The sequence below is a fragment of the Chenopodium quinoa genome, unplaced genomic scaffold, assembly GCF_001683475.1.
Source record: "Chenopodium quinoa cultivar QQ74 unplaced genomic scaffold, ASM168347v1, whole genome shotgun sequence".
Taxonomy (NCBI): domain Eukaryota; kingdom Viridiplantae; phylum Streptophyta; class Magnoliopsida; order Caryophyllales; family Amaranthaceae; genus Chenopodium; species Chenopodium quinoa.
Window position 1 is genome coordinate 8,696,492 of NW_018745684.1, and position 23,645 is coordinate 8,720,136.

General features: G+C 35.3%; 2 protein-coding genes across 5 annotated transcripts; one reads left to right on the forward strand and one right to left on the reverse strand.

The window, feature by feature from the left end:
• Window positions 1-6,871: 6,871 nt before the first annotated feature.
• LOC110718260 (late embryogenesis abundant protein D-29-like) lies at window positions 6,872-9,062 on the forward strand. The gene is made up of 2 exons (XM_021897095.1): window positions 6,872-7,381; window positions 8,100-9,062. The coding sequence occupies exons 1-2, from the start codon at window positions 7,177-7,179 to the stop codon at window positions 8,627-8,629; spliced, it is 735 nt and encodes a 244-aa protein (XP_021752787.1). The 5' UTR covers window positions 6,872-7,176; the 3' UTR covers window positions 8,630-9,062.
• Window positions 9,063-9,274: 212 nt separating this feature from the next.
• LOC110718258 (pre-mRNA-splicing factor ATP-dependent RNA helicase DEAH1-like) lies at window positions 9,275-23,126 on the reverse strand. Of its 4 annotated transcripts, XM_021897092.1 has the most exons (28): window positions 22,886-23,126; window positions 22,629-22,740; window positions 22,392-22,522; window positions 21,736-21,942; window positions 21,550-21,618; window positions 21,217-21,303; window positions 21,024-21,057; window positions 20,855-20,909; window positions 19,608-19,667; window positions 19,406-19,477; window positions 18,674-18,740; window positions 17,923-18,005; window positions 17,747-17,817; window positions 17,596-17,653; window positions 17,448-17,505; window positions 17,294-17,362; window positions 16,391-16,459; window positions 16,189-16,278; window positions 14,089-14,175; window positions 13,350-13,465; window positions 13,196-13,262; window positions 11,910-12,950; window positions 11,527-11,589; window positions 11,221-11,344; window positions 11,020-11,120; window positions 10,047-10,115; window positions 9,822-9,894; window positions 9,275-9,673 (listed from the first exon to the last, which is right to left on the reverse strand). In XM_021897092.1, exons 2-28 carry the CDS (start codon window positions 22,726-22,728, stop codon window positions 9,612-9,614), a joined length of 3,183 nt encoding a protein of 1,060 aa, XP_021752784.1. In that variant the 5' UTR covers window positions 22,729-22,740; window positions 22,886-23,126; the 3' UTR covers window positions 9,275-9,611. The 4 variants fall into 4 exon arrangements, 3 of the variants coding, with proteins under 3 accessions (XP_021752784.1, XP_021752785.1, XP_021752786.1); XM_021897093.1 differs by lacking the exon at window positions 22,629-22,740; XM_021897094.1 differs by lacking the exons at window positions 22,392-22,522; window positions 22,629-22,740; window positions 22,886-23,126 and having other exon boundaries at window positions 21,689-21,819.
• Window positions 23,127-23,645: the final 519 nt, after the last annotated feature.

Genomic DNA, 23,645 nt, shown 5'->3' on the forward strand with positions numbered 1-23,645 from the left:
ACGCCACCACCACGGCGGAGGCGCCTAGGCCAGACGCCGTGACGGTGGCGGCGGCGCCTAGCCCAGACGCCACCACCACGGCACCACCGTCTGGGCTAGGCGCCGCCGCCACCGTCACGGCGTCTGGCCTAGGCGCCTCGTAATATATTTTTTTTTTTAATTTTTTTTTGTTTTTAAATTTGAAATTTTATTTTCGAAAATAATTTTTTTTTTCTTTTTTTTTAAATTTGTTTTTCTTTTTTTTAATTTTAAATTTTATGTTTCTGATTTTTTTTTTTTATTTTGTTTTAAATTTTGTTGTTTTTTTTAAAAAAAATTTTATGTTCCTCTTTTTTTTTTTTAATTTTTAATTTTATGTTCTTTAAAAAAAAGTTTAAAACAAAAAAAAAAAGAGAATTAAATTAAAAAAAAAAAATATTTTTTTAAAGCCACCCCTAGTGGCGGCGTCCTGGCCAGGCGCCTCGGCCGTGGCTCCGGCGTCCTGGCCACGCGCCACTCCCATGGGTGAGGCTTCCCCACCAGGCGCCTATGCCACGGTGGCGGCGTCCTGGCTAGGCGCCACAACCACGGCATGGCCTTCTCGGCTAGGCGCCAGCCACCATTTCGTCCTTACGATACGTTACGAACTTCGTTTTCCGGCGACGATGGCGACTCTCCGGTGCATATCGCCGCCGACGACGTCTCTTCGGTGATCCACATTTTTTTAGTGCGAAAAATTTGTTTTCGGTTAAAATTATAAAAAGGGCAAATTTGTCAAAAAATTATAAAATGCGGGCTTTATGTAGTAATTTGTGGGCGATGTTTAACAAATCCCTTTTTTTAAAGTGTGCTAAAACGCAATCTGGTTTACTTAATGCAACCCTTTTATTATAATTTTATGTGGCCTTTTTGTTTTCAAGTGTAACACTTTTATTTTTGGGAAATTATTACTACGCATATTTTAAATATTATTTCTCTCTCCTTTCATACTCCATACTCAAATAATATAAGGAAACAAAATAATATTTCTTCCGTTCCACAAATATTGCAACATTAACATTTTGGGAAACTTTACAAATATTGCAATATTTTCCTAATTGCATATGTTTTTTTCTTTCTATCTCCTTATTACATAATTCTGTATCTTTATTCCTCTCTAATTCTCTCCTTTTTAAAAAAAAAATTCATGTCCCCGCCCCATGTTGCAATATTAGGGTAACATAAGAACTAGTAAGAAATTTGGAGGGAGTCTGGTTTTATCGATAGAAAACCTAACTTTTTATTATTTTGTAATTTATTTGTTTAGTTTTTAAGGCTTAATAATATTCCTCGTTTGGTAAAGCTCTGTTTTTTCTTGAATTATAGGTTTTTTTTCTCCATAATAAATATTTTTCTTATTATATTTAATTTGGAAAATTTGACAATTTTTAATAATCTCATGGTTTAGCAACCTTAAAATGGTTCGTCATTTCAATTAACTCGGTCATATTATCCTATCTTTTGGGAGTTTCTTCCCCTAAAACCCTAACCGATTTTAACCTCTTTAATATGTTATATAGGTCACGTGTTAAGCTACCCTACTCTTCTCTTCATGGTTAAACTACACAAACAGTCGGACACTCCAACCATCATTAAAGTCCACATAAAAGCCGTCATAATCAAAGACTCCAACACTGGCACTTTTTTCTTTGTACCACAACCATTGGCGGAGCCAACGTGGGTCTTGGTGGGTCACGTGACCCACCAAGTCCAAAAATGAAAGTTGGTTTTATTACTATAAGTGCATATCAATTGCAAAAAAATCTCGCAGCTTAGTTGGTAATTCATGCGAACAGGGTTGTCTCCTTATTAGGTCGTGGGTTTCGATTCCCCATGTTCAGCATTTTACCTTTTTAAACTTTTATGTTATAGCTTTCTATTTCTTTCCCTTTTCTTTTACATTTATTTTAGCTTTTCTATTTCTTCCTCTTTTCTTTTACATTTGTTTTAAGTCTTTCATACAATACTTCCCTATGTTTCTAGTTGTTGTGCTTGCTTTTCTATTTTATTTTCCCCTATTCTTTTTCAATATTTTTTAGTATTTCACACTTTCGTATGTTTTTATTTTCGATCTGTTTGTTTTTTTAATTTCGACCCCTTTTTCTTTTAATTTCACTTCCCCACGTTTCTATTTTGCCATTATGTACTTATGGTACATAACCATTGTGAATTTGTGATTGGCTTCTTATTCAATCTTCCCCTTCTTTTCTTATCATTTGACTTTTTTACTTTTCCCTTTTCCTATAATTCTAGTTTCTACATTAATTAAATTTTAATTTTCAAGATTTTGTTGATAAAAGAATAACAACTTTTATAATACATTTCTAAACAAACAAAATATTCACAATGTAATGGCTCCCTTGAATTATTGGTTATAATTAAAACTTGAATTATGACATTAAATTTTATCATACATAGTCATAATTGTCGTACATTTGAAGTTTTCAAACTCATATGTTAATATTTACAATTATAATTGTATGTTTAAATTATTTAAAATTTAGGAAACAAATTGCTCTCTTAAAACATTATTCGGTAAAATAGATGGTGACCCACCAACTTGAATTTCTAGATCCCGTCACTGACCACAACACCTAATTAAAACCAATGTCAACCTTTTTATTCTTGTAAATACAACAATATTGGCAATATTTATACCTACTTCTTTTGATTCAGATTAGTTAACACGTTTTACTTTTGACACTATTCATAAACTCTATTTCACACATCCTTTATGATTTAAAAATAATAAAAAAAATAGTCATATAATACCCTGTAATAATTCTCTCAATAATCTTTACTTAGTACGAACTAGAGTTATTTATGATAAAAAGAAATAATACCTGTATTTTTGTGAATTATAAAATATTCAATTGTCATAAACAATGTGAAACGAAGGTAATTAATTGTTCTGTAACGTAGGGAGTTGGAAAACGATTTCAAAAAGGGAGTTTTAGGCGGTCTCTCATCATTCACCCACAAGAAAGGAAAACATAGGTGGCAAATAAACCTGGGCACGGGCCGGGTTGGCCCGCGTGCCGCCCGGCACGGCCCGCCGTTCGGCGCAGCCCGACACGGCCCGAAGTCAAGCACGGCACGGCACGAAGTTCAACTTCCGTGCCACGGGCCGTGCCACGGACACGGTTGAGAATTCCCAGGCACGGCCCGGCACGAGCACGGGCATGGCCCGCCGTGCTGGCCCGCAGGCACGGCCCGCGGGCCAACGGCTATAAACGGCTATAAAACGGCTAGTTTTTTGCCAAAAATTCTATAAATACTCACCTCCATTTCATTCCCAAATCACAAAATCACAATCTCTTCTTCTTATCTCTTATATTCTCTAAATCTCTAATAATCCTTATTTTCTTAAATTCTCTAATTATTCTCTTAAATTCTCTAATTATTTTCCTAATATCGGAAAAAATTAAAAAGTTCGTAATCGTAATTAGTGGAGCGTTGAAGCACGGTTGTAAGATCTAAACTAATCTTAATTTATTATTGTTTTATTGTTATTATTAGAATAATCTTGTTTAATTATTATTGTTGTTAATTGTTATTGTTGTTGTTATAATTGTTGTTATTAATTATTATTATTGTTACAATTGTTGTTATTATTTATTTTTGTTGTTATTGTTATTGTTATAGTTGTTGTTATTAATTATTATTATTGATATTTTTATTGTTAAAATTGTTGTTATTAATTATTATTATTATAGTTAACCACTTTTTATTAAAAAATTAATTGTTAATTATGGCATCGAACAACCCATCATCTAGGTCTAGGGGGAAAGGCCGACTTATCCGTAGTAGTAGTTCTAGGGAACCACCAAATACAACGAGCCCCCAAATTACGAGTCAAACCAATGACCCCATTTACTTCCCCTCGGGCTATGAGCCATATAATACGTCGGGATTTCCAGCACCACCACTAAACCAATTTCCACTACCACCATACCAATTTCCACCTAATTATATCGGTGATCAACAAAACTATTGTTCTAGCCAAGGTAGCCAAGAAAGTACCCGAATTCCCTCCGGTTCTACTGCCACTCCCACTAGTCCCACTACTAACCATCACACACATCATGAATGGTTAACCGAAACTGAGATGCTACTTTTGAAAAACCGAAGGAGTGAGGTATGGCGTTATTTTGTCCTAAGTAAAGATGGTGAACAATGGGCAAAATGTAAAACATGTAATAGTGTATTCACGGCAGTTACCAAAAACGGGACGGGACACTTATCTAGACACATGAAAGCTTGTGCAAAACCAGCTAGTGATCCAACCCAGCCCAAAATTTCCCAATTCCATCCATACGGCTTTACATACAACTATGAGAGGGATAGGGATGAACTAGGAAAAATGATAGTACACGCCGAACAACCTTTTCTTTTCTCGGAAAGTGACGCATTCAACACCTACATTAACAAAGCACTACAACCCCAACATAAAAGAATCTCTAGGAAAACCGTTCGTTCCGCCGCAATGAAAAATTTCCTAGAGTACAAAGTCCGGTTACAAGCCGAATTGAGTAACCTTAACTGTAGAGTATCTTTAACAGCCGATTCTTGGGATAGTGGTTATAAATATCACTATTTATGTGTGACTTGCCATTGGGTAGATGATCAATGGATGTTACAAAAAGAATAATACATTTCAAAATGCTGGAATACCCACACACCGGCATTAACATTGCTCACCATTTAATGCAAGCAATAGACGAATACAACCTTCGAGATAAAATGATGTCTATGACTTTTGATAATGCAACCTCTATGACATACACAGCTAATCTTATCAAACAAAACTTAACCGATGTACTATTAGACGGTGAAGCTCTTCATACTAGATGTGTTTGCCATGTACTTAACTTATGTGTACAGGATGGAATTCGGGCAATTGGCCCATACTACAGCAAAATCAGAGATGCTATTATGTCTATTAATAGCTCTAACATGAGATACCAAGAATGGAAGAGTTTTCTAAAACAACAAAAGATAAGGGTAATAAAAATTAAAACCGATTGCCCAACTAGGTGGAATTCCACCTATGACATGTTAACAAAGGCAATTGAGTACAAGGGCCCGTTAACATTATTTTACAACCAAAAATTTCCACAAAATGCTTTGTATGATGATGATTGGAAAAACTGTGAAAGATATATGCAATTTTTACAGTTATTATATAACATGACGTATTGTTTTTCTACTGTTTACAATCCTTGTGCTCAAAACTTTCTTTCTAATGCATGCTTACTCGCCCAACTTTTCGCTGATCATCGCGATCAAAGTGATTATGATCAGTATCTTCCAGCAATGGAAAAAAAGTGGCGTAAATATTATAGTGAGATTCCTTTGATTTATATTTTTGCTTCCATATTAGATCCTAGGCAAAAGTATGAAAACACATTTATGTTAGTTGACATTTACTTTCAATGCATGTTTCTTGACGATGATGTAGAAAACTATAAGACAAATGTGAAAGATCAGTTTTTTGCTTTATATAGAGTCTATGAAGCCAAATATGGCACCGTTCCTCGCTCAGGGCCTTCCCAACCATCCAAAAACGTAAGTAAGAAGGCCAAACATTTATTTTCACAAGCTACTAACTTGATTTCAAGGTTTTTAGGTGATTCATCAATCAGGAGAACGCAAAGCGACGTCTCGGAGTTGCAGATGTACCTGAGTTACGACTTCACCAAAGGCATGGACGACGATGAGATAAACAGCCTCGACCTCCTTGCATGGTGGAAACAACAAAGCTCGAAGCATCCAACTTTGGCGGCAATGGCACGAGACATTCTTGCTATCCAAGTTTCCTCCGTCGCCTCCGAACGAGCTTTCAGCGCATCCGGAAGGGTTTTAGACGATAGAAGAACAAGTCAAAAACCCGAAACACTAGAAATGTGCGTGTGTTTCAAAGATTGGTTGGATGCGGAAAATCGCTCACAAGACCGTTCTTACGACCACAACGACAACGAAGACGGAACCTCCGCTTCCGGTTCGGGTTCGGCTAGTTCCCAATCTATGCAACTAGCCGATGACCTTGAAGGCGAAGGCGAAGACGAAGACGAAGACGAAGACGAGCAAGAAGAAGGAGAAGAAGAATAGACAATTATTGTATATTGTACGATTTTAAAAATATCAATTTTATCATTTTCCAATTTTTGTTTAATACCATCATTGTATGATTTTTATCATTGTACAATTTTCTCAACTCAAGTAATAATAATATAAAGTACGCATTTTTCACATCCAAAGTCCAATTTGCCTTTTTTTCCCGTTTTGTTACAATTTGTAAATTCATATTAAAAAAAAAAAAAAATTATACCAATTACTAATAAATCATAAACATTAAATTTTAAAGTAATAGTATAAAGTAAATATATAAATATAAATATTGAATATACAAATTATAAAACATAAATATTCAACTTATAATTATAAAATTCATAACTTAATAACTTATAAGTTATAAACTTATAAGTTATAACCTTATAAAACTTATAATTATAATTTTATAACTTATATACATTATAAACTTATTAATTTATAATGTTGTCATAAAAAATAAAAAAAAAAAAAAAAAAAAAAAAAAAAATTGAAAACTGCACCAGCCCGCTGCCAGCCCGCAGGCCGGCACGTGGCCGGCACGGCACGAGCCCGCCAGGCACGAGGGCCGTGCCGTGCCGTGGGCTGGCCTGTGAAAATGGCCGGCACGGCACGACACGAAAACCTGGGCCCGCAGGCACGACCGGCACGGCACGAACCAGCCCGTGGCCCGACAGACACGGCCCGCGGCGGCCCGGCCCGGCACGGTGCCCAGGTTTAGTGGCAAATCGAACACAAAATCAGAAACACATGCAACACTCTTTTCTCAACACTTGGAAAATGAAACTAACACCCGTTACTACACGTGTAATTTAGAACCATTCCCTCGCTCCACCACATTCTAAATTTAAAGTGCCTAATTTCTTTTCCTTCTAATCTTCTATATTATTCTTCAAGGATCTTCAACTTCAATTTACATGTATTCCAAAACTATTCTTATATGTTCACAACTTTGTATCCAATAAAAATAAGGATTACTACTTTGAATTAATCAATCATCATAGTTGTTGGTATTTGATTATCTGGCGTACCATACGTGATTAGCTAATGATGGCACGACGACGCTCCGGGATGAAGTTGATGTCGTTGGTGGTTGTGGTGGCTGTAGTGGTGTCGTGCAACGTCTCCGTGTCGTACGCACACGAAGCCACCGAGGAGGAGATCAAAGAGGGTGGTGAATCGTGGACGGGTTGGGCTAAGGAGAAGATCCAAGAGGGGCTTGGATTGAAGCAACAAAATGTTGGTGATGCAGGTAATATTTATCAATCGAAGTTTTTTTTTTAGGTAATGTACGCTATGATGTAGATAAGATTCGATCTAGACCTTGAGTTACATTTCAGGACTTTGATCAACTAAACTGTTTGATATCTACACAATCAACCTCAAAGGGTATACGTAACAAGACTAACAACACCATTATCAAAAGTGTCAACACGTGCACAAAGTAGCTTACCCTATTACAATCATATTTGGAAAACAAATTATGTTTGGATTATGCATGGATGCATGCTATTTTGTGTTAAGGTGGCTTTTTGTTCCCTTGTTCGATCGGGTTAATTCTTTTAATAGTTCTAGAAAATTATGATGGTAATATGGAATTATTATTTATGATTTTATTTTATTTATTAATAGATATGTTGTCACTTAAATTAGTTGGAAGGAAATTACAAGTAAAACCCAACTATATAAATTCATGTTATATGCATATTATAATTATGAGATATTGGAACAATACGAGACAACATGATACATCGTACACCTTATTAGTTATTTCTTAATAGATTGTTTTGCTTATATGTTTAAAGCTTGTTAATTTGTATTAAATCGATTTGTTGAATTCCATAAAACATTATAGAAGATCATAAATCAAGCATATATAGATTTTTAACAATAGAATGATTCTAAATGAAGTACAAATGTGCAATATTGATTGAGTAAAGTGCAAGATTATAATTTTATGATATGGGCAGCAAACGTAGCCAAAGAGAAGACATATGAAAAGGCAAATGAAGCCTCTGACAAAGCAAACGAAAAGGCACGACAAGCTGAAGATAAAACATCCGAAGCTACTAGAGATGCCGCAAACAAGGCTGCATCGTCGAAAGATGCAGCCACTGAGCAGGCCGAAGTAGTGAAGGACAAGGCTCAGCAATACGTCAACGAGGCCTCTAACAAGGCCTCGAACGTCAAAGATCAGGTTCAGCAACAATCGGAAACAGTAGGCCGTAAAGCTCAAGAGGCTAAGGAGACAATGGGCCAGGAGGTTGATAAGGCAAAGGAGGCAACGGCTCGAAAGGCTCAAGATGCCAAGGAAAAGGCCCAAGATGCGAAGGAAGCCGCGGAGGAGCATTCGAGTTGGATGAAGGAGAAGGCCAAGGAAGGGTATGATGCTGCAAAGAAGAAGGCTGGTGATACTTTGCGTAATGCTAAGGAGATTGCTCAAGATATGACCTCGACTCGTAATATTGTTGATAACGATGATGAGGACGATGAGCTCTAAATAAGAAGTTTGTTGCAATGGTCGTAGATGGAGGGAAGGAAGACACGGATTTGTAGTTAGTGTTTTGTCCATTTTGGAGGAATGTCTCTTCTATTTATGTTATTATAGTAAGAAATGTTTATATGTGTGAAAAATGTTATCCTAGATTACAGTCAGTTTTATTGCATGTAAAATTTACTTGTATAAGCTTCACTTGTCTTTGACTCTTTTAAGTTAAAAAGAGCCACCTACAACGGCTAGCAATGGTGGCGAAGAGGGCAGATACGGGGTTGTTGCCACCGATTGCAGTGACTACGTTTGCAAGGTCTAATATGTATGTTAATTTTTAAGAAAGTTGACAGTAGAGCTAAGATGTATGTTAATTTTTAAGGAAGTTGACAGTAGAGCTTGTGACGGCAATAGTGCAATACATATGTACCCAAGCTCAGTTTTGAAATAGCTAGCTCTTGTAGTATGTACTAATAAAATCACATTCCCTCTGGATTATTTTTTATACCTCTATATTATTTCGATCCACTTTTGGTCGATTTTCGACTTGCTGATTAATCATCTAAAACTCTAAACTTCACCATATCTTACACAGAGAAAACAAAGTGCCTTGTAAAAAACAAAAGAGAAACAAACTGGGAAACATACAAATTCCGAAACCCCTTAAAATCAAACACATTGAATACAACGATTAAAATTTGTCCCTAAAGGGTTTACACCTACGTATGTTAGTATGCTACGGCTCATTTATGGTTACATTAATCTACATAATTTATAAAAGGTGGACATAAGTGATGTAGAAAAAAATTACAAAATTGGACTTGACCTCAACAACAGAAGTATGCGGAATTGCAGAGGTTATATATACATTTTTACAGTACAAATCTACGCTGTTAAGAATCGGACATGAAACATAGGATTTCTAACTAAGAAAAGGGACCAAACGAACCCGGTTAATTCTTCTGGCAAAAATACTCTAAACTTTACTATCTCTTCAAGATTTCCCCTGAGTAGCAGCCGAATGACCCTTACCCTTTGGCATTTTCTTTGTGCTAGCTGCGAAGAAATTATATTTCAAATTAGCAGCTCATTCTATCAACTTCAGAAACAAGATCTAATTGAAACATAGAAAGTATAAAACAGTATCGATGAAAAAAAATTCAGAAGGTATGAAAAATTGAAGAGGGTGATTGAGAGCATATACCATCTTCGACATCCTTCATCTGGTAATAATGAGGAGCTATCTCAATTAGCCAATCCGGTTTTAGCTCAGTTACCTGCAAATAGAATCAAGAGTCAACAACTCAACAATGTACAAAAATATATTTTCGAAAGAAAAAGAAAGCTAGCACAAGAATATTTATGCCCATTCAAAATGTAATACTCAAATAGTCAAATGGGAGCAGCAGGAAGAAGGATGAAAAGTTACCTGTCTCATATATTCCTTCGTTGTCAGAACCAGTTCGTGGTATACTACCCATCTTGGTTGCGGCTCCATCTGCTCGTAAAGAAAACAACTGTTCAGTTCCAAAAACAATATAAAAAACCTACATATATTAACAAACTTAGGTAACCAAGGAGTCGGAGCACAAGGCGGGCAGAGGAACAGGGAATGCAACAGAAAAGAAAACAAACACACACAAGCAGAAAGCATATATTTTGCAGTATTAGGCATTACCAGAAATGCATGTAAATAACCAAACCCAAAACGACAAACTTAGAGAAAAGTATATTGCAACCCCCACCCCCTTGCCCTTTTTTTTTTGGCTTGGGAAAGAGAGAGATTGGGGAGAAGGGCAAGGATAAGTTTATGATTTAGAAGGGTATATGTGTAAATGTGTTATCTTCAACTTGGCCAAATCATGTAATCAAGTACATAGCTATAAGTCGATAATAGAAGATTCAGTAAAAGAAGTGACAACCAACCATCAGGATCTTGTTCGAGAAATTTTTAAATGAGAATTTTTTGCACAGCCATTCAAGATGACTATGATCAATCCATCCAATGGCCCTCGACAAAGGGATGATAACCTTAATAAAAAAAACTGCAGTACTGTAGCTGATTATAATTCGAACCACCAACACAAAAATTTCAAATAAACAGGACAAATTGAAGCCACTTATCAAACCAGAAACCACTCCAAAGTTCCACTGCCCGCCCATGCTCACCACAAATGTTAACTTTTCTTTTCTAATTGCCACAAAGCCATCTTAAAAGCCCCGCCTCAGGATAAAATTAAAATTAATTTCATCACTGTCGTACCAATACTTTACGCGTGCATTGAAAATTTCATATCAGATAAATGCATGACATACAGAATATTAAATGAAAATGCATCTGATAGATTTTGCTTTGACGTTAATAACAGAATCCAAGCAACTGAAAACTTTACACAGCTTACCTGTGCTAAACCTGAACTGGGATGAAGGTACACAGTTTGAGGATGCTTGATTGTCCTATAAGATCCATTTTTCTGTAACCTTCCCGTATGAGGAAAGAATCCTGAAGCAGTTAATGTAAAGTTGCAGTTACTACTTTATCTTACAGTCTCACAGATAGCATATGTTATCAAAAATCTGAATAAAGGGCTTTGCATAAGAACCTGCAGTGATGGACTTTTTTATAGCTTCCAAATCATTTAGACTCGTCGTGGCTTCAATTTCGACCCTTTCCAGGAGTCCCTCAAGTTGATCTCTAATATCCCTTGCTCTTTTCATACTCCTGACCTAAACAAAAGGATCCAGAATTTAATATTTACTGGAGAGCATGAATCAGATAACTATAATAGACAGCACTAACATAGGCACCATACTATAGAAAAAGAAATGCTACAAATCTTTAACTAGAGCAGTTAGAACTATTCCTTACTAGATCAAATGAAAATGAAAATAAAAGGTTGTAACTATACCTGAACATAATTCTCAAAGCACCACATGCTTCCATAATCGCATGCTTTCCAGTCATTGTAGATCTAGGGAAAGAGGACAAAAATTTAGCACAAAAATCAACAAATATAACACAGAGATAGCAGAAAATTCAGCAAAACATTCACAGAAATAAAAATTGATCTCCACAATAATCATGCTCGGCATAAATCCAAGCATATCATAATTGAAAGAGAAGGAAGTTCTTAGACACTACTGTGTCTAATGTCCTAGCATTAGAGAAAACATAACGCTCTCGATGAAAAAAAGTGTCAAAGAATAATATGAATGCCTTTTACCACACCAGTGTGCTCTTTCCTTTAGCAATTTTAGAAAAAACAATCTAAACATAGAGTAGCTCTAATACCTTGAGAAGTGCAATATGGTCTCCAACATTCCCCTCATGGAATCTCATCCTTGCAGTGTCTGCATGGACTTGTTTGTCCTTGGGGCGGTAAAATATCGAGTTCCCAATAGAAAGCATTGCTGCAATGGTAATGATCTCCTCTGAACATTTATGCTTCTCAGAAGCAACAATCATCTTTGATAACATGGGATCAAGGGGAAATTCCGCCATCCTTCTACCAACTTTAGTCAGCTCACCTAGCTTATTTAGGGCACCAAGTGCATAGAGCAACTCAAGAGCTTTCAATAATGCTTCAGACGGTGGTGGGTCCATGAAATCAAAGTTCAACAAGTCATGAATTCCAAGACTTTTAAGGGAAAGCACAACATTTGCAAGATTTGTTCGCTGAACTTCAGGGACAGTATTATCCTCTAAATCTTGGTAGTAATTGTAAGCAGTGTATAATCTATAGCACTTTCCCGGCCCTGTTCGTCCAGATCGACCTGCACGTTGATTTGCCGATGCCTTGGAGATGGGTGTCACCAGCAATGACTCCATCCCCGTTCGTGGATTATACGACTTCATCTTGACGAATCCTGGATCTATAACATATTTAATCCCATCAATTGTCAGAGAAGTCTCTGCTATATTTGTGGCCAACACAACCTTACGTGCCCCTTCAGGAGTTGGTTCAAATATCTTTGCCTGCAGATCTGTTGGAAGGTTGGCATAAATGGGGCATATAATAAGTTCAGCAATCTTTGTACCAAGGCCCCTAGTCCTATGCTTCAGTATTTCCTCTGCTGCTTCAATTTCTTCTTGTCCAGTCAAAAATATAAGAATATCACCAGGTGATTCTGTGACATGTATCTGCAACGCAGTAACAATGGCTGCATCCAAATAATCAGCTTCGGGTGCCTTTGTATAGTGTATTTCGACAGGGTAACGCCTCCCTGGAATTTTGAATATTGGAGCAGAATCAAAATAGTCACTAAACTTCTCGGCATCAAGAGTTGCACTTGAGATGAGTAACTTCAAATCTGGCCGAAAGCGAGCAACATCCTATTACATGGGAGCACTTTTCTGAGTATATAGCAAGATAAATTGGGAATGATCACAAAACAAACAAAATTCACTGCCAGAAAAACACATAGTGCTAAATATCCAAATATTTCCCTCTTGACTAGCTAAGATAAGACATTTGGAATCTTTACAAAGCACTACAACCCCATCATTTACCAGGCAGGTCATCGTCACTTAATTTAAGAGGAACATCTGGGATTGGATTAACGAGAGATTGCACCTACCTTGACCAATCCAAATAATATGTCCGTAGAAAGTGTCCTCTCATGTGCCTCATCCACCATGATAACACTGGAGAAAATAACAAATCAGAAAATGTCTAGGCATATAATTTGAATAGAAGTATAGAGTTAAACAAGTCTGGAACTAGCAAGTCACCTGTAGCTAGCAAGGTCAGGCTCACCAAGAAATTCACGAAGCAGCATACCATCTGTCATATACTTAAGAATCGTCTTCTCAGATGTGCAATCTTCAAATCGTATGGAATAACCCACCTGCACGTGAAAACAAAGTTGTTTAATCTTAGGGCATAGCATAATAGCATATCATACTGATAACTACTACATTCGCTAATAGTCACATGGCTATATCATGGAGACCACAACTGCTAAGGCACTGAATAACTGAATTACTGCCATGAAAGCATAGACATAATAACACAACATAGATTCCCTGTAGTATCAAAGATGAATTTATTTAAGTATGATCAGTGCTGTGATTCTATTCAAATATGGTCACGAATTTTTTCATAAGAGAACACAAGTAATGACTACTGTATGAATGTATGATACACCATTACTTTGCATTTTTAGATAATATATCTAACATCACAAAGTCACAAGTAATTACAAAATTCCACAATTGCAAGAATAATTTTCTGCAAAGATGGCAATTTGTTTGTGAAAAATTAGTTGGACAAAAAAAACAAGAAAGTAAAAGACAGCAAGGCAAAATCCAAAACCCTAATGTCTAACAATTCACCACCCTTATTTCAGTATTTAGAAATTCATGTAAGACATGAAGCAATATATTCCCTCCATCCTCTAAAAATATCAGAGACCTTAAAGGTACAATATCAACAAGTAATATAAATCGGCAACCAATGAAAAAAGCTTACCTCATGCCCAAGTTTCACACCCATTTCTTGGGAAACACGAGCAGCAACACTCATGGCAGCAACTCTCCTTGGCTGAGTACATCCAATCTGCATCACAGGAAAAGCAAAGTTTTGATTTTTTAGGAATTTATGACAATATCTAAATGCATCCAGCTAATTATACTCATGATAGTATTATAAAAACTCAAACCATTGTCAAAAGGGTGGATTTTAAATAATGTACAGACAAAAGCTTCTTCTTGTTATTTCCCCCAAACCAGAACCTATTTAGGGTGCATTTGCGTTAACTTCACCTATAATTCACTCATGTGAGCTTTTATCCTGAACGTAACTTGTATGAACTTATCCGAAAATATTTTTCCAAAAACGTATTTTCCTGGCAAAAGTTAAAATTTAAAAATAAGGTGAGGAGAACACATCCTTAGGTTTACAGTAGTAGTCTTCTCCAACATGGTTGATCTAGAATTACGATGGAATAATTGGCTTGGAGGTACCTTTAAATATAGCACTCAAGAATCTATTTTGGACTCCTACAAGTGTCAGAAGTCAGAGCTCTAGCCAGTGCTTGACAAATATCATAACTCATAGAAGTAGCAACTATGAGGCATATCCAGAACAAACACATGAACAAGTTCATTGAAATTTTCTGATGCAGTATGCTTCTAAAGAAGATACATCGAATTCTTGATAACTAGGTACTCTCACTACACAAACCACATAACCCACAGAGAGTATCTCGACAGAAAAGTGAGTGCACATGAACTTTCATAAACCGACACATGTCAACTTACAGGCATCTACACAACTGTGCATATAGCAGTCATTTTCCTTGTAGTTGTGTAGTCAAGTACTAAACAGCAACTATTTTTCATTTAAATTAATTATGAGTCTAGTCCACCTCAAAAAAAAAAAAAAAAAAAAAAAAAACATTCAGTGACCATTTGGTTCACACTAGAGAGAGGGTAGAGAATTGAGCCAAGAACTTGAATATTTGTTTGGCTCAAGAGGGGGCGGAGGTAAATCAAATTATTTACCAAGCAAATCCTTTCATTTGTTTGGTTTACGTAAAAGAAACTTCAAACATCCCCTCGACTCTTTCCTACAACAGCCACAGTTGGATGCCAAATTTGACCAGGAAATAGTTGGACCCAACCTCCATTGACAGAACCACAATAGTCAGGAAGGGAAGGTTCTGGTTGTGGGGCTGGGAGAAGTTGGTAGTGAAGATATTTTCTAGAAGAAAGTAGTGACCATGGACAGTAAAAGTGGTGATAGCTAGGTCTTAGAGATGGATGGTTCTGAGGATAAAAGAGGTAGACTGAGGAAAGAGTGGTAATTGTAGACGATTGCTGGTTGGGATGATCTGACAGGGTTACAGCATTACAGGTGACAAGTGGTCGGGAATTGTGAGGATAAGAAGTTGACGTGGATTTGGTGTTGAAGTGAGTACTAGTAGTGAATGACTTCTCAAGATCTGTAACGGGTTCGGGACTTGGGGAATCTAAAACAGTGAGGGTAGGAAAGAGGGAGTGAAGGACAGAATACCAGTTTCTTGTTTGGGGTGAAATGATTAAGGCAAAATGGGGAAATAGGATTAACCATTCTTGAATACGCCCAACAACACAAAATCATGCACATAGGCATATCAGCTTCTATAAGCATATTGCTAAGAATTAATTCAACACGAGCGATTAAGCAAAGAAAAGCTTCATAAGCACTTCACATTAGCTTATTGTAATACCAAGGTTCTTAAAGATACATGCAGTGGGAAGCAAAGTCCACCAAAAAAAAAAATTAAAAAAAAAAATAAAAATAATAATAAAATTAAATTAAAAATTAAAAAAATTAAAAAAAAAATAATAATAAAGAGAAACATTACATCTTCGCAAGAAATATAATGTCACAGTTTACAGAAAGAATTTACGTCCATAAAAACAAATCTAAATTTTTCAGGGAAAGAAAGAATGAGATAGAAAATTTAAATACAACAATTGAATCCAGAACAAGAACAACTACCATATGAGAACATATACTTACAAAACAAACCAGTAGACAAAAGATTTGTTCTGATATTACATATACTAAGCACAGAATACCTACCATTCCAACTTTTGTATATCCACCTTCATGAAGGTACTGGGGTATCTGAGTAGTCTTTCCAGAACCAGTCTCTCCAACAATTATAAGGACCTAACAAAACGAACAAGGGGGACAGGTCATAACCCACAATATCACATAGCAGTGACAGACTGACAGCGCATTAAGTATGATGTACATAGCATTTAATTAGATGTTTGAATACCTGATGATCTCGGACAGCATCAAGTAACTGTTCACGATATGGATAGACTGGCAAGGTTTTCCGGTCCTCCTAAGCACCGACAAAATAGAAATCACCAAAGGAAAAAAAACAATAAATTATTGATCAAAGAACAAATTAACACTAATTAAAAAAAAAAAAATAAAAAAAAACCCAGCAACTCCATAAAGGCTGAATACCGTCAAAAGCAAGATTGGCAAGTCAGAGGACAATGAATAGTCATAGAACTATATTAATACAAGTTCTTACACTTATAAAAAAAAACTCAGGAAAACAAGGAAACATACTAAATTTGTTAAATAACAAAATCATGTCAAAAACAGTGACTTCTCCCACAACTAAAAGGGAATGTAGACATAAACATCCAGATTCAGCAAATAAAATAAACTTAAGAAGATAGAATTGCATTGCATAATGCAAAACCACAAACATAAATATCGTAGCTCAGGAAGTAGACATCAAATACTAACAAAGAGAAATAAAATACATGAGATCATGGATAAATGGATATTTTCTTTTTCATGGAGAATTTTGCACGGCAATTAGTGTGGGGTCTAATTGCACAACTAATTAATACAAGTTAAATAAGGTAATTTCACAACTGATCATAGTAAAAGAGGCATACACACATCCATTACATATCAAAGTTAGAAGTCAGCATGATTACCTACTTCAAACTCATTTATTTATAAGTCTCTGATTCCATTGTTTATAAGCAAGAATTCAGGACGCCAGTCAATTACTAAATTATAATCATCTCATTCAAATACAGCATAAATAATTTTTTTTTGTTAGCTACTTTTTTTTTCTTTTTTATTTTTTTTCCGTTTGACAGTGAAGGTTGAACTACAAGTCTCAGCCAAAATATCAGTACGGATTACAAACCTGAAGCTTCTCCAAAGCGGTCTTTGCTTTGGACTCTTCCTCTGACTCAGTAAGCATCTCATTTTCAAACTGCAAAAAAGAACAACAATTATAAGCATATATGAGCACAAGTGACAAGCAGATAAGAGCTTAATTATTACATAATCTATTCTACCTTGTCCCCATCCATTACAGAGGCCTTTATGAAGTTGATTTGATCTTCAAAGACATATCTGAATCAAAAGTAAACAGATAAAAGTGGTAAGTTAAACATAGACATCAGCAATAAAGCCAGATGTAACCAACGAGAAAACAAGACTCACTCATAGCTTTCAGCATTCTGCCGTTTATCTTTGGAACCAAATTTGAGGGTTGCTTTTCCTGAAAGAAAGGGCTTCAGTTTAGAGAGGAAAAGAAATCTAAAATAAAGAATATGAAAATATGCTTCAAAATCTTCTTGTTATATAAATATACCAATCTGGTGATCCTCCCAAGCTTCTTGTTCAGCAAATGGGTTCATCTTACCCCCAGATTCACCACCATCCCTAATGAACAAATAGAAAGAGGCAGAAAACGTAATTAGACTGTGTATATATATATATATATATATATATGAAATGATATAAACTATGCAGATAAAATTGGCATACCTGTAACGATTTAAAGCTACAGAAAATCTTTTCTCTTGGTTTACTCCACCGTCAACATCATCATATGCATCTGGCATCCTATACTGCAATTCAGAAGCAAATACATGTACACCAAACTATCAGAAAGCCCACAGACAGCAATTTATATGAGAACCAAGGGTACTCTTAACACAATTTGAAATCCATGTTTTAGGAAGGAAAATAATTAGAGCTTCCACTGACTTCATTAGTAGATATATTTTATGTCCAAAAGAATTGATAAACAGAGTTTAAAATTACTTGTCTTCTGACTTTAAAAATTCATGAAGCTTGTATAACAGCTTTTACTTAGGATTTGGCTATACACAAGTAAATTCAAACCTAGCTTAGGACTATAAACTTATAAACATGCTTGTGGCAAAAATGGTTGAAGGTGATGATGAATCTGACCTGTAACAAAATAATCAATAAAAAAACATCCAAACAAACAAAATATTTTTGATGGAAAACATGCAGTGGCCATAAAACTGCCCAATATAACAAGGAAATGCGATCGGATACAGTAAGATGCATTCAGGAGCAGAAAGGATGAGTACACCTTACTAAAGGTATTGAAATTTTTAAAATAAACAAATAAATTTGGGGGGGGGGGACGACAAAATGATAATTATTATAAATAAAATTAAAAAAAAAAAAAAAGCAGAAAAGAAAAGAGGGAGGAGGGGTTTCAAAAACAGCAATCACAAGAGAAAAAACAACAGAGACAAATCACCTCGTTTATCTCACTAGCATCTTCTCCTCTCCTTTTGGAGACAAGCTCATATATTTCCTTTTTGTACCTGTGATAATATGGATGTCATTCACAGCTATAAATTAAAAGAATACCAAACAAAAATATTTAATCAAGAAACACATTGAAACAATTGAACAAAACGTAACCAGATTACAACTCAAGAAACTTTAAAGGCCCAAGAAGATGCAGAAACTTATAGAGGTTAGCTGTTGCATGTTCCAAGTAAATCCTAAAACTATAAATGGTATCCATGACATAAACAAAACCGCCACATGAGAAGGATTCAAATCGCCAGCAGCATCAGGATGTTTAAAAAATTAAAGAGAAGCCTAATAAAAACACATGAATTTTCATGAAAATAAAAATATTATAAAACAAATTTTAAGGGAAAAAACATATGATGAACAGTGAACACCACCTATTACTCTACTAGGAGTCTAGGACACATGAAAACCACCAATAACATGATTAAATTACATCAAACGTTGCAGTATACAGCTCAATTTCAATAATGCAATCAGAAAAGCAAGAAGCATATTAAGACTACAGGAAAAAGAAACACATAGGAGTGACTCCAGAAGACAGTCCTGTTCAGATTGTGAAATATGAAACAAAGACGAGGAAAAGAAATAAGTTAAACAATTCTTGCAAATGAAATTGATGATGATGACACTTTATAAGGCATCACTAAGTACATGGACAAAGAATCACCTTAATTCACGTTGCTCTGCTTCAGTAAGCTTAACACCATCAAATAGATACTGTTCATCTTCTATCTCATCTCTGCATCATATTAAACATAAGATCAGATAGAGAAGGCGAAAAATACATGAACTAGCAAACTACCCGAGCTCAATCCTATTTAACAATTTAGAAAATAAATAAATAACTTAAGGTGCTACTGCAGATATACCTGAGCTCCTCTAATTTCTTTTCCTCCCTTTTCTTCAAGTATTCTTGTCTTGAAACCTTTCTGCAGCAGATGAGCAAAACACAAACGAAGCAACATCAGCACAGGAAACAAGGAACAGAAATAGCTGCAAATCTACTAATACTATATCAGTAAGGAATCTCATGGTGACCAGAATTGAATTTGCATTCATCAAACGAAAACAATGTAAGGTTTACAAAGCACATAAAGGAGCCACCCTAAGAGCCAGGGCAATCAATTGATGAAATTAATAACCCTTCTAATGACAAAGTAGACAAAGTAGGACCATAAAGAATCAAGTGTAATCATAATAAGAACAGCAACAAAAGCAAATTAAGCCAGAATGAGGGTGTCTGACAGGCAGAGTAAACTCATTTTAGTCCTATTCAACATCGAGTTAAAAATCATCTACAGCTTCATCAAAGGTCAAAACACAATCAAAGATGGGAGACTGGGAGCACTTCTTCAACTCAACTTTGCATGATAAAGATTAACCTAGTAGAAAACATGTATTAATATCAACAAAAGTCCAAAGTTGATAATGCTATTTAACAAAGAGAGCTAGGTCGGATTCAAAGACATAAAGATAACCCTTAAGGAACGATTCATATCACCTTTCTATTCATCAAATGACGAAGCTGTTACTATTACATAAATACAAACAAATTATTGAGAGATGCAATTGTACCCAATTGAATGCATAATACTTTCCACCTAAATCATGCATAATAACATCTTCACATCACAATGATGACAAAGCCTCTAAGGTAAACCTGGATTTCAGATGACTAGCGTTCCACTCTAAGATTCATTATTAATATTGTGATAATATTTCTCAGCACAGATAATATAATGGCCCTTCACTCTACAGCTTTTATAAATAAGATAAAAGGATCTTTCTGTGGAATTCTACGAAATCCAATATTTCATACGAGCAAGAACTTTCAAAGAAATTATGTACAAATATACATCTAATTATTATTTTCAAATAAGGATTTTTTTTTGGTATCCTTTGTAAAATTTGAGAGAGAGCAAGCAAGAGAAAGAGGGAGGAGGCAATTTGAGACCAAAAAGGCATTAAGAAATAATGAGGTGCAGAACAACAGGCTTTCAATTTTAGAGAACATTAAAAAGGAAGGTTTTCCTGCAATGAATCAACAATGGCATGTTCTGGAAAAAGTTCAAAAATTGAAGTAAGATGCAATTATGCCAAATGCAAAGAAACTAACCTAAGTGCTTCTATATCATCCTGCTCCAAAGCATTTGATCTCCGAATTGCCTCTTCTGCAAAACAGAAAATGAAGTTTTCTTTAAAGTAAATAGAACAACAGAATGGTTTTGAAGTTCAAACTTTAGAATATTCCCCTTAAGACAAAATTGTAACTCTTTGAAACTAACCTTCCTCCTTCTTCGTCAACTTCGTCTCTGTTAGCTGTAAATAAAAGCGGTGTCATTGCCAAACCACAAAGCATGGAAAGAACAGGAATGGAACAGAGAAACACATCAAAAAGCATTATACTAAAAATAAACCAAAAATAATGCAACGGATTCCGTTAGTCCACTTTGAGCAGTCCTGACAAAGAAAGGTTACCTTCCTAGTCCGAGCAGCATCCTTCTCTTTCATATGTCTTTCCAATTCTTCCTTCTCTTTTTGATCACGTATTCTTTCTTCCTCTGACTGTATTATGAAATAGACAAATCAACAAAATATCAACAGAAAGCAACCTCATTTAGAAATTAAACATACTTTGAGCATCAAGTACACCATGTCATGAATTGATGAATATATAAACCACTTCTCCCCCAAATTCAGATTCCATGCCCCAACCAAATTTTTCCCCAAATTAATACAAAAACAACTCCAGAATTATGAGACTAGGAGATGGGAAGGCCGATGAATTGAGACAAATCAGCATCTGCATACCTCAGAATCATCATCATCATCGGAATATTTTCTCTTGACCTGTCTTTTTTGTTCTCTACTTACCGTCACCTGCAGTATGGCACAAAGTCAACAAAAAAGATGACAAGTCAATACATAAATTAATCATCTAGCAGCTTACCATAACAAAGAAAACTGATCAATCAGTAAAAAAAGTTAACACTATGCCTCATCATCTTCATCCTCATCAGGATTGTCACTCTTCTTCCTAAAACGTTTCTTGTGTGAATCTTGCCTCTTCGCAGACTCAATGGGAACAGACGCTTTGTTCTCAGAAACAGGCATATCATCATCATCATCATCTGCATCTAAAAGCTGATAAGTCTTCTGTTTCCTAATCAACATTGCCGCCTCCCTCTCTTGCTTCTGATAAAGCTGATAAAAGAAAATACAATCTTGTTCAGTTTTCCAATATACCTAACTATCTCTGCATTTTTTTTCCAATAATTGATTACACATCAAATTCAACACCACCAACTAAAAGTCTAAAACATTCAAATGTTATTAACATATCCTGATAAATGGCATCATGAACATCCCTCAAGTCTCAAATTCCTTCCACCATCCCTAAGTAAATGCATCACTTGGGGGGCACATAGTTTCAGGAGATATTTTCGATGATAATATTATATTTTCACGGCCTGCTTTCCGAACAAGTACGAGTACACAATTCGCTAACTAGCTATGTTAAAATTACTCCGAACAGTGTTCTAATGTACCAATTCACAAGTTTAGGTTCGTAATTGATGTTCCACACAGTAAGTTAAGCTACACTGACTAGTACTAAGCTAAAATTGATACATCAAATTCAGCATCAAACTCACATTAACACCAGATGTTTTACGGGGAACACGAGCATATATCTCTTCAGCGAAAGCACGGGTTTCACTCGACGATGATAGCCCGAATTCCACAAGCTTACCAACAACATCTCCAGGGGAAGAAGCCTGCTTAGCTGCAAAAAACCCCAAACAAAATCAATCAAATTTTCACAAAACAAACAATTCCTATGATTTGATTTCAGTAAAAATAGAAATAGAACCTAAAAAATTTATACTTACATAAACCAATTATATATTGGACAACAGTAGGTTGAGAATAACCCAGAAATGACATTAATTTGTCCGAAACCCATGATTTTAAATTTGCGTCGCTACCCATTTCAGATTTAAGCTGCATATAAAACCCAATATTGAAAAAATTATAAAATCACATAAATATCTTCTCAATTAAAATTATCAACGTAAATTGCATGAAATAAACCCTAGAATGCAAAATTGATATTCGGTGATTAGAAAAAAAAAATAAAAAATGTTACCTCAGAAGTTGGCTTGAATGGAGGAAAGAAAGCTTAAAAGGTGGAGAAATTACAAATCAAAGATGAAAGAGAATGAACAGAAAATCGAGTGGTTTGAAAGTGGAAAGCAAGTAGAGTAGTAGAGAAGAGGGAAAACGAGAAGAAAGCGGGAAACGGAGAACGAAGAACTGAGAATTGAGGATTTGAGAAGAGACAAGAAGGTTACGAGTAATTGATTTTTTAGATCTTAAAAATAGGCTTTAATCGGTTTAAAAAAGAAAATAATTAAGGTTATTTATAAGGTAAAAAAAAAAAAATTAACGAATTTTTAAAGGTTATTTTTTGTAAGTTAATTTGTTAAAAAAAAAAAAAACAATTTGTAAGGTTATTTGTTTAAGATTGTATTTTAAGGTATTTGTTTAAGGTTTAAAAAAGAAAATTTTAGGTTAATTAAAAGATGAGTTTAGGACTTATAGTTTGAACTGATACTAATCAAAATTATTAAACAAATTTGAAGAATTTCAAATATAAAGTGGATAAAGAGGTGTCTAATTAGGAGAGGTATGGGGTTAAAGAAAGAGGTTTGACTAGCTCAAACCTCTAATGTGAGTATTTGATTAAGAGATGGTTTGAAGAGAGTTTTGAGTCTAATAAACTACTTTTAAAGATGTTAAGAATATGAGTTTTTTAACAAGAGAGTTTTGTGGTAGTTAAGGTAAAATGACTCTTCTATCTTACACTTGATCCAAATTTACAAAGTATTAGCATGTTTACTCAAACA